General features: G+C 45.0%; 1 protein-coding gene across 1 annotated transcript; it reads right to left on the bottom strand.

The window, feature by feature from the left end:
• Positions 1-5,208: 5,208 nt before the first annotated feature.
• Positions 5,209-6,462, bottom strand: LOC136446427 (uncharacterized). The gene has a single exon (XM_066444784.1). It carries the CDS (start codon positions 6,460-6,462, stop codon positions 5,209-5,211), a length of 1,254 nt encoding a protein of 417 aa, XP_066300881.1.
• Between the last annotated feature and the right edge of the window lie 3,947 nt (positions 6,463-10,409).

Below are 10,409 nucleotides of genomic sequence, written 5' to 3'. Positions count from 1 at the left end.
CTTTCTTTATCTGCTTGACAGACGCATTTCTAATTTCTAAGTGCGTCGTGAACAAATATTATGGCAGAACTTAGAGTGCTACGTAGGTATTTTCCTTACAATGAAGTAAGCTCAACCCAGACACCTTCGCTATGTATGGCAATAATTTTTAATTGCCACACTTTTTTCTTTGGTCACCATTTTATAACGTATTTTCCCTTGAATTTCGTCAGTAACTTGTATTTGCTTCTCACAAAAAAGCACGCTAGAGTGAACGTTTGAGTCTATTATGTTTTTTCGTGTTATAAGGTTATTATAATCATTACTTCATCATAAATCATCTCCTGAAAATTTTCCGTCATACGATTATCACTTTAGGGCATGCAGGGGCGGGCCTCAAAAGGGACAAGCCTCTTTGATATAGTCTCCAAGCAGACCTACGGGTTGGCAAAGACCGTATCCAACAGGCAGAAGGAGTTTTCATAGCCAACCCAAGATTGCACTATAAGCCCCTTCTTCCAGTTGGTTACGGTCTTTGCAATCTATTGGGTCTGGTTGGAGACTACTTTGATATACACGGCTTGATATTACGGTTTTGTGTAATTTTAAAGAACGGCACCTCGAAAAACCCTAAGTAAGCCTCCAGAACTACTTACGTCATCATCCAGCCGCCACCAAATACCCTCCCCGGACAGAGCGTACACATGTGCCGTCATAAAATAGTGCAGCCAAACAGGGAACGTTTTATTAATGTGTGGCTAGTCACGACTGTGTTATTGGCTTTACTTGCTTTCGTACTAGCAGGTATAATTTTCTAATAGTGTAAGCTGTCAGAAAGTCTTTCATATGGATCTAAGAAGCTTTCCAGATGTGTACGCGCACGGATACAGTACAAGTGCGTCGGTCCTGTGTGGCGTGGAACTTACTCAGAACAGGGCGGCCATTGTGAGGTGAGGATCTGTGCTTGTTGTAACAGAAAGGGTTGTAGTGTTTTGCCTTATTTTCTGCCACAAAAACCTTCCCAGTTACCTCGTAGTATAGCTGTTTTAGTAATGAGTAAGTACATTGAGGTTCGAGGTTGTAACTGGTGTTGTTAAATATTTTATTTCGTGAGGGCCGGGTCATGGCGGTCGTATGTGGGAGACATTTTCTGGCGTTGAAGTTGAACATGTCGGGCCGGGAGAGAACTGAATTTTTACCGAAATTCTCGCCAATGCCAGGAGAATGTAATCATTGTATTTGTGTGTGTGGAACCTGGAGTCTGTAGACGATATTTCTGTGCTTTTTGTGCGTGTAAATGCCAGTTTCTGTTACCGAGTTCTTTAGTCTGAGAACAAAGGACCGGGGTGGCGTGGTCTGGCCATACGGGTTCTTTGTGTGCACTGAATTCATCATCATCAACAAAGATACATGTGTGTTCAATAATTGAATAAAATATGTTGTATTAAAGCCTATTTCTTTCCCACAGGTCTACGCAGCTAGAAAGGATTGTGACAACACAGATATGATGTCTGAAGTGTTCATTTTAACTGGCAAATCATCTCAATGTCTACAAAAGATTGCTGAAACAACACACCCAGCCCGTTGAACAACAGAAGCTGCTCCAATAAAACTTCCAAACACATCAAAATTTACACATAGGTGACAGAGCATGCATTGGCTACGGTGAGACATCCAGCTTACTCAGTGTGTGTTAGTCAGGTAGATCAGTATTACAGCTGTCAAGCCTCTTGGAAACCCAGACTTCGGGGACTGTGCCTCTGGCTCAGTGGGGGCTTGTTCGGCTTAGTTAGATGAGTTTGCTGGATGCCAAAGTCTCAAATCAGGTACCATCCCTTTTGCTCTTGTTCCTGGTGTCAACCTCTGTAGATGACCCACATGAAAAGAAACATTGCGATAGGCTGTTCCTGTTGTATACACAGTTCACTTGTAGTCTTCGGGGGCCAACTGTTTCTTGCAAATGGTTGATCCTGCTCTGTTGACTTGAACATACCATTGGCAGTCTTTTGTTGCTTACCCCACCCAACCTATCTGCCAGTCATCATCTACAGTAAACCTATCTTCTGTCTGTAAAGAAAAAGACATTCCTGTTCAGTATTCTCATCTAGACAGCTCTACACAACGTCCAGCTGTGCCTATAGTAACACGACAGAAAAACGGATATTATACAGCATGTACAAAGTATGTATCTGTTGAAGTTGCTATATCTCTGCAACTAAGTTCTGTATCAGAGTGCGCCCACTTGTAACGGACTGCCAATCTGCATTTTATTTCTTGATGTACCATCAGTGTAGCTGACCAAACGTCTGAGTTAACACATTCCTTAACCAACATGAACATGGCTCCGCTTGGTGCTTTCAAACTCCCGAGAATTACAACTGCCTGTCACTACATACTATCTCGGCTTCCTAGAAATCTCATTGATACTATTTCTTGTCACTTGTCACACGAAAAACAAGAAATCCTCTGAGGTGACATGACATTTTTTCATTAGTGTTGGCGCTATGTTCTGCGCAATGGCCAAGGTGGTTTAAAAGTAATTATGTGCACAATCATCATAATCATAAAATGTATGCGCTTTATTCATGAGCCGACAATGTTGAACAGAGACTTGCGCCCTGAAACCGTCCCCTAATCGGTTTGTGTAAGGTGTAGGTCTCTTGACGACGCAGCCTGTCCTTCACTTTCTGTCTCTTGATTCTGTGATTCAAGGATGTCGAACACCTATAGCTATTTCTAGGGGGTGACGGGGATCTGGGCCGGCGGCGCCTACCGATCGGAGGTGTGGAATTGGACGGAGTACGAGGGTTCAGCCCGTAACGGTGTAATGGGTCCAACTCCGGCACGTATTCCGGGGTCCTTACTCCAGGTCTTCGACCCGACACACCACTGCGATCCCTATCTCTCGTACTCGTCGTAAAGAGCCTAGAAGAGACTCTTGGCGTCTCCTCCATCCTCGCGATTGAATCTAGTCCTTTGTTTAGCGTTTCAAAACCAACATCCATATACTCGACCACCCCTCCCCTAACAGACTATTACACAAATCTATCTCTTCTTCCCTTCAGTTCCGTGGGGGGGGGGGGGGGTCTCTAGCCTAGACTACAAGGGCACCAACTGTTGTACTGCGTGTTCCAGAATATCGACCGTTTCCAACTTATCCAAAACGTGGCTGATTCCGTTTCAGCCGGGACACGGGTCTGGCTGCCGGGGGCTCGGTCTGTACGATGGGGTTCGGTGGGTCGATCTCGGCGGTAGGGGTGGACATTTCCGTCCGGCTCGAGTCTGAGCCAGGGGACACGGGTCTGGCTGCCGGGGGCTCGGTCTGTACGATGGGGTTCGGTGGGTAGATCTCGGCGGTAGGGGTGGACATTTCGGTCCGGCTCGAGTCTGAGCCGGGACTGGTCATTTCCGACCGGGGCGCCATTGAGGCAGGGCTCCCCGTTTCAGAGAGGAGTTGCGGCTGGGGGGATGGCGATCTAGACGGTGACACATCCCTGGGGCTCCCCGTCTCAGAGAGGAGTTGCGACTGGGGGGATGGCGATCTCGGAGGCACAGCCCTGGGTTCTACGGGTGCAGCGGGAATTAGGAAGGAAGCGACGATGTATTAACTCTGGATATTGTTGTAGTTGTGCAATTGGAATTAGAAAGAAAACGACTGTGTATTACCTGTAAGACATTACAGATATAACAAGCAATTAGAATTGATGAAATTATGATATTCAACTTACGGAAATAGAAGTCCAATGCTATAGCGGCCTGCCATCTCAACCACTCTACAGGGTGTGTAGAGGCAATGGAATGTAGGAATATGTACACAATATCTGGCATTGACTCTGTAAAACACATAATATCAATCTAAGAGTTAATGAAGCACGTTTTCTTAACAGCTAACAGTGGAGGAGGGAAATGTGTAGTGATAGTAGTGATGGTATATAAAGTCCATTTTCCCCACAAATAATACATGTTCCAGTGCCATAATTCCTTTAAAAAAGCAATCTGTTCTCCTAACCAAATTGAATTTTGTAATGACACATGCTGTTTTCACAAGTATAGGACCCTTTTCAGCGCATAGTCCTTCTTATTCTACAGTCTTTTGTAGGTGCAGTCGATGCCTTTTTCCAGACTCTTCCATCAGAAGGTGTTTGATATTTCCCGATGTGTGGCTCTGCCTTAAATGAAATTCTGTACATTGTATTTCCATTGATGTCATTTGGCAGCTCATTAGCGTCTATGATTTTGATGTCATCCCTCATCTTATCAGATGTACTTGAAGAAGGGTAAGATCCAGTAGTGTTATTTTCTTGGTAAACTTCATTCCCCATTTCTGTGTCAATGTCAACTTCTGAATCTGAGATGATCACAATTTCTTCTTCACCTCGGTCTGCATGCATACAATAATTGGTGTTGGGAAATGTTGCTTTACCTCTGTGCCTTTTGGCCATCTTTCTCTTCTTTTTGCTACTTGTTGATGATTCACTCTCTATAGAAGATTCTGGTTGCATGGTATTGTGGACTTGTTCCTCACTGAAGTTAGTTTTACCTTCTCGTTGCACAGTTTCGCTGTCAGAATGATGTATGTCTCTGCTTGTGTCTTTTTGTGATTTCTGTGTTTGATCATATCATTAATGAAAACAGCATTTGGGTAAAGTTGTAGTGCATCGTTCAGCAGAAACAAAGAGACCTCAATAACTCCTGTGACCGAGGCTTTATCAGCTTCCTTAAGGTTGTCAAGGCGGCTGATTGTTTCTCTCTTAGTGCTAAAAAAGTAATATATATCGTGGCGCTTATACTTCAAGTATATATTTCTGACCATTAAAGGGCCATAAATTTTCCTATTAATTATCTAGAAATACGCGAAAATGTTTGTCCCAGGCGCTCCCACAGGGGTGCAGCCGCTTTGCTGGAAGCGTTATGCGCATGCGCACTCGCGCCTTGGAGAGAGAATGGCGGCCATGTTTTCTCATGCTGTACACAAGTTACGGCCCGACTCCACGCGATTCTAACCGGAAAAACTGATTTTTTAGCGTTGGTACGTATGTATAAACATCTTCAGAGGATACACTACCCTTTCGAAACATTATTTTTGGTCTTGTATCTCGTGAAGTCGGCCAATCTCGACCCTTCGTCGGGCTCGTGCCTGCACACTTCTTTGTTATGATAAGATTGTAGAGTAGCGTAGAGTCTTCGGTAACGTACTGGACTAGCAATGTGTTCTCTACAAGGATGTACCTACTTGCCACACCTCAGCGGGACTACTGGCCGATTTAGTCGGCAGTCTAAAGCCCGTACGCTGTCTACTACCACGAATTTTGCACAATACTTCTTCTTTGTTCTTGGGTTGATCATCTTCAGCATGGTTTCACCATCTGACTTGATTGATGTATCATTGTACATGGTCAGTGTTCTTTGATTGCTGTCCACTTGGTAGGAAATGTTGTGCTTCTTCAACACTTTCCTCGGCATGACGTTGCAGGTGGCGCCAAGGTCTAGCTGGAATCTCACACTCTTTCCCTCGACCTTCATCGTGGCATACACCTGTTTGGCGTATGAGTTCGCATTCACTCCATACGCATATGCATTCTCTGGACTTGGCCTCTCATCATTGATTGTCATCAAGAAGTCTCCGTGGTCTTCATCTTCCACTGCATGTACAGCTGTCTTCTTCTTGTACTGTCCTGGTGCCTTTCCCATTTTCCTGGGCTGCTTCTTGTCTGCACTTTTGCATGCTCTTGCAAAGTGGTTTGGTTTCCCACACGCCGAGCATTCTTTCCCATAGGCAGGGCATGCATCTCTTCCCGGAGGATGTTTCTTGGCACAATAACTGCAGCTTCCGGCGGAGGACGTCTTCCCCGTCTGTGGAACTGCTTGTTTCTTTGCCCTGGCTTTGCCTGGCTTGTAGGCATAGTGGACTATGTCTTCACTGTTCTTCATCGTCTGTATGCTTCTTCTAGATACTTCCGCGGCCCTGCAAATTTCTCCACATTTTTTTAGGCTGAGGTCACTCTCTCTCAGTAGTCTCTCTCGGACCTTCCCATCTGAGATTCCACACAGGATTCTGTCTCTAATCAGGGAGTCCTTGATGGCACCAAATCCGCATTCCGCCGCTAGGGTTCTCAACTCGGTGAGATACTCGTCAAACGTCTCTCCACTAGCTTGAGATCGTGTGAAGAATTTGTGCCTCTCGACAGTCTCATTCTTCTTCGGGTTACAGTAGGCTTCGAAGGCTGTCATCACCTGTTCTACTGTTCTGTCTTTTTCTGCTATTGGAGCGTTATCATTGTTCACGATTGTCAGCGTCTCGTAAACCTTCCTCGCATCTTCTCCAATTACGTACAGAAAAGTCTTCTTCTTCTTAACAGCATCATCTACTGTAAGGTCCAAGTACAAAGTCATCTCTTCCTTCCATCTTTTCCATGTCACACTCAAGTTTCTTGAATGCACATCTAAGGCACTGGGAGGTTTCAAACTATACCCCTCCGCCATATTGTTTACAAGTTGTCAGGTTAATCAGGCACTAACAAGACAGTGATGGATCTCTGTATCCACCAACTTTGGAGTTGACCTGTCCTTGCTGAAGCAGGAGTCTTGTTAGGAAGTCCCTAAGCTGTCAATTCCTAGACGCTTGGAATGTGGTTAGAACAAAGGGCTAGTCAAACCTTGCGCTGCTTGTGGGCTGCCTCTCCAACTTCTCGTATCTTTTCAACGATTCCCGTTGGAGTCCCACTTCTGACACCATGTAACACGTCCTGTCTCGTCGTGGACTGTTCTTCTACCTCTTGGTAGGGTTCCAATGAATAACACCACTCCAGTATGCACTTTCTGATGGTTTATTCCTAAGCTGGACAGACGCTATCTTAGTCTGCCAGGTAGTCTCTTGAGGTCTTACTCTTGGGCATGCGTGTTAGTCTATATGTTAATGTTGCTAAACTAGCACACATGTTACACCCAGCTTTAGTTGCAGGAGCGGGTCGATGGCGAGAGTTTGCCGTTTCATTTAGACCTATCTAGTGGTTCTTTTGCCGTTGAAAATTGTCGTTCTTGGGCTTGTGATGTATAGAATGACTCCGTAAGATGTCATAGTTGCACGTATCTAGTTTTGGACACAGTCCTACGTAGGAAATCCTGCTATTTGGGGCGTTTTGAGTTGGCCACGCTATGTTCTTTTGGGCCGTTTTGAGGTGGTCACGCCATTTTCAGTTTGGCAGAATGTGGGATGTGTTTCGCCACGTCGTGACCTTGTGTAAACCCTCAGGTTTTTGTCTCGACTATAAGGTTGCAATGTCTCAAGTTTAGAATTGCCCCGTGCTTTGTCGTTTTTAATGTTCGGGAAACTACGGCCTGAAGAATTACGTGGGGCAGGCCGCGTCTGACACCTCAGTGACGGGTTATCTTGCTTACGTGAATCATGCAACCTAACACACCGGTTTGTCATCCGTGTTGTCTATGTGGAAGTATGTGCAAGCCTAAAGATGATCTTTGTATTAAGATAAAATAGGCAGTTACGTTTGGTAACACGAGACGAGGTACTCTACTTCTATTTTTAATAAACTACTCGCTGTATCAAATATCTCCACTTGCTGGCTCGAAAAAGGTCACTAGCCTTTGTTGAATATACCGTCATTTATTCTCGTCAATTTTTACGGTGTTTTCTGATTCGTCCCGTGACCCAGAATGAGTGAATTGCGAAACATGTACTGCCAAAGCAGCCAGTCGCAACTTGCATCTGGGTAGTACATTTACCAGTATTTCTTCTCACGGCCCGTGTCTGCATTTTCTCAACAACAATCGTGTATAGTACCTCAGATAAACTGCAAATAACATGAACAAGCTGTGAAGATCATCTCGATAAATCATTTAGAGAATCGTCTCTGCTGTCTCGTGTAAGTCAGGGTTATTCTTACAGCTGTCCAGCCTCTTTGAAACCCAGACTTCGGGGGCTGTGCCTCTGGCTCAATGGGGGCTGGTTCAGTTAAGATAGGTGAGTTTGTTGGATGTTCAAGTCTTTGTATTTGATTTTGCTCTTGTTGCCAGAGTTCTGAATTCTCACTACACTCTTAAAAAACAAGTAAGCTCACGAACTTCAATTTGAAATTATTCTCAGCTTGCAAATGTCTTGGGATTATTGTGAATCACTGTTTTCTGGGAAAGGGTAACTACCTTACTTTGCTTGAGCAAATCATATGTCCACAAAATACAACAAAGAATGATATCGTTATTTCTTGTACTGGCCTTCTGGTAGATGCACCCTTAATTTCGTCAGCCCATCTGAGATTAGGACTGACCCTACCGTCCATGTCCACATTAGTTAGAGGAGACGATAAAACACCTATGAAACAAGAGTATTTCAACTCCTGTGCAGACACACATGAAACAAGAGTATTTCAACTCCTGTGCAGTCTGTGTCTGATGTTCTAGTGTTGTTTTAGTGCTTGGCCAAATGTGTCACCCAAGGGTTACACGAATGGGGATGGCCGCCATCCGTATGCATGTGGTCTATGACTTTTTTATTAATGATTTTTATAAACAATGTCTACTCCTTTTGTTTGCTTATAATTTAAACAAGGCAACTTATTGTAAATAACTACTCGCTGACAGTCCTGGGGGCTATTTCTGGTATGTCTTCCTGTAACTAGCAGTCATGTCTCGTCTGTTCATGTTGGGGTCTGCAATAAGGTGATGCTCTACGAACACCATTGTAGGAGCGATGCTTGACAAAACAGTTATCTTTTCTGAGAAACAATTGTAGGGCAAAGAACTAGAGTATTTGATCTCTGAAATAGCATTAATCATAATTGTAAATCTTTGACTGATACTCATAGTTGTGCTCACCAAGAAGAGTAATGCTGTTTCTGTGCGGCAACAGAATTTTTAGCTGATCTGCTCCCATGGCACACGGCTTCCTGAATTTGAATCCCTCCGGCAGCCCTTTCACCACCTTCTTGTATGGGAACTCATGGCAACTTATTCGTGAAGTCCTTATCAAGAAAAGCACCTATGATAGCGGGGTGAGGGCCTGATGGCTCCCTCCTCCCATCAAGTTCTGCGGAAAAGTACAATCTCATCAGCTCATTGAAGAACTGCTTAGGTTTTTTTTGACTGAAGTCTCTTCTTGGTTAGGCGTTTGGGATATATCTCTCCTCCATGCTCGATACCCCCCCAATGGGACTGGCCAGCCTGAGAAGTAAAAAAGATTGTAATATATATATTGTATGGATTATGTAAGGCCATGTTACAAATTACAAATGGTATGAAACTAGCATGGCATTGGCATGAAATCAGATTCTGTGTAATTAGTCATTATTTAAACTGATTTGGCCTTATACAGGCGTACTTAATCTTGTATTTCGCTCATTGACCAGTTCGCAGGGTACACTTTCCTGAACTGTCAAAACTTCTGTCAATGCATTTTTCGTCAAGTGCCACCAGCGTTTCTGTTTCAATGTTATCTAGATGTTTGCCTGTGAACAAATATCATACTAGTAAATGGATTGTTAGGGCAAAATAGTGCCTAAGTTCCCAGTTCGTTATGAAAAGGGCAGATTACTTTCTAGTAGCATGAAGAGAAAAACTTTCTTTTAAAACTTCTTGTATTTCTTCTTGAGATGAAACATCTTGACCATCATAAGCTAGACTGTCGTTGGGGTTGACGGGCTCGGTAGTAGACAGTTGTTGGGCGGCTGCCACTGCTGCCTCCTCCTTACTGACGTCCTGGCCATCCTGGATCTCGTTGGCTGCCCGGATGGTAAAGTGGGCCAAACGAGCCGCTGATTCCTTATCTTTTGTGTCGAGGCCGGTCATCCTCAGCAGGGCCTCCGGCGGCTCACAGGTCAGCGTGCCTATCCTCTCAAGGATTTCGTCTGCGTCGTATCGCCGTAAAGGCACCTCCGCCTCGATACGAGCTAAGAGCTCGTCCGGCGGGGTGGGCACGGCCTGGTCGCTGATTTTGGTGATCAACGGCACGACGCTGTGGCCGACTAGTGTGGCGTTGGAACGTAGTACGGTAGGAGCAGCCATGGTAGCCTTCCGACTTCGGTCATGCAAACCAACGGAATTAAGGGGTTTGTATCGATATCGATGACAACAGATTCAGTATCGCTGTCATCATCAATTACGATGATTGGAGGTGACTGTGCTGGTGGTGGTGGTGCCGCTACCTCCATCACAGCAGGCGCCGCGACTGGAACTTCCATCGCCGCAGGCGCCGCGACTGGAACTTCCATCGCCGCAGGCGCCTCGACTGGAACTTTCATCAACGCAGGTGCGTCATCAGCCCAGGAGGCCCAGATGGTCTCCAGAAGTTGAGTGTACAGCTGGTCCGCCTATGAAAATATATATCGTGTCACTTATATAACACTTATATTACATGTCTTTTTGCTTTAGCTGATCTATCATTGGTTGGACTCGACCTGGATGCCACCATTGGCACTGAG

This window comes from Branchiostoma lanceolatum, chromosome 12, assembly GCF_035083965.1.
Source record: "Branchiostoma lanceolatum isolate klBraLanc5 chromosome 12, klBraLanc5.hap2, whole genome shotgun sequence".
Taxonomy (NCBI): domain Eukaryota; kingdom Metazoa; phylum Chordata; class Leptocardii; order Amphioxiformes; family Branchiostomatidae; genus Branchiostoma; species Branchiostoma lanceolatum.
The sequence above is the reverse complement of the archived record's forward strand: the minus strand, read 5'-3'. Positions and strand labels throughout refer to the sequence as shown.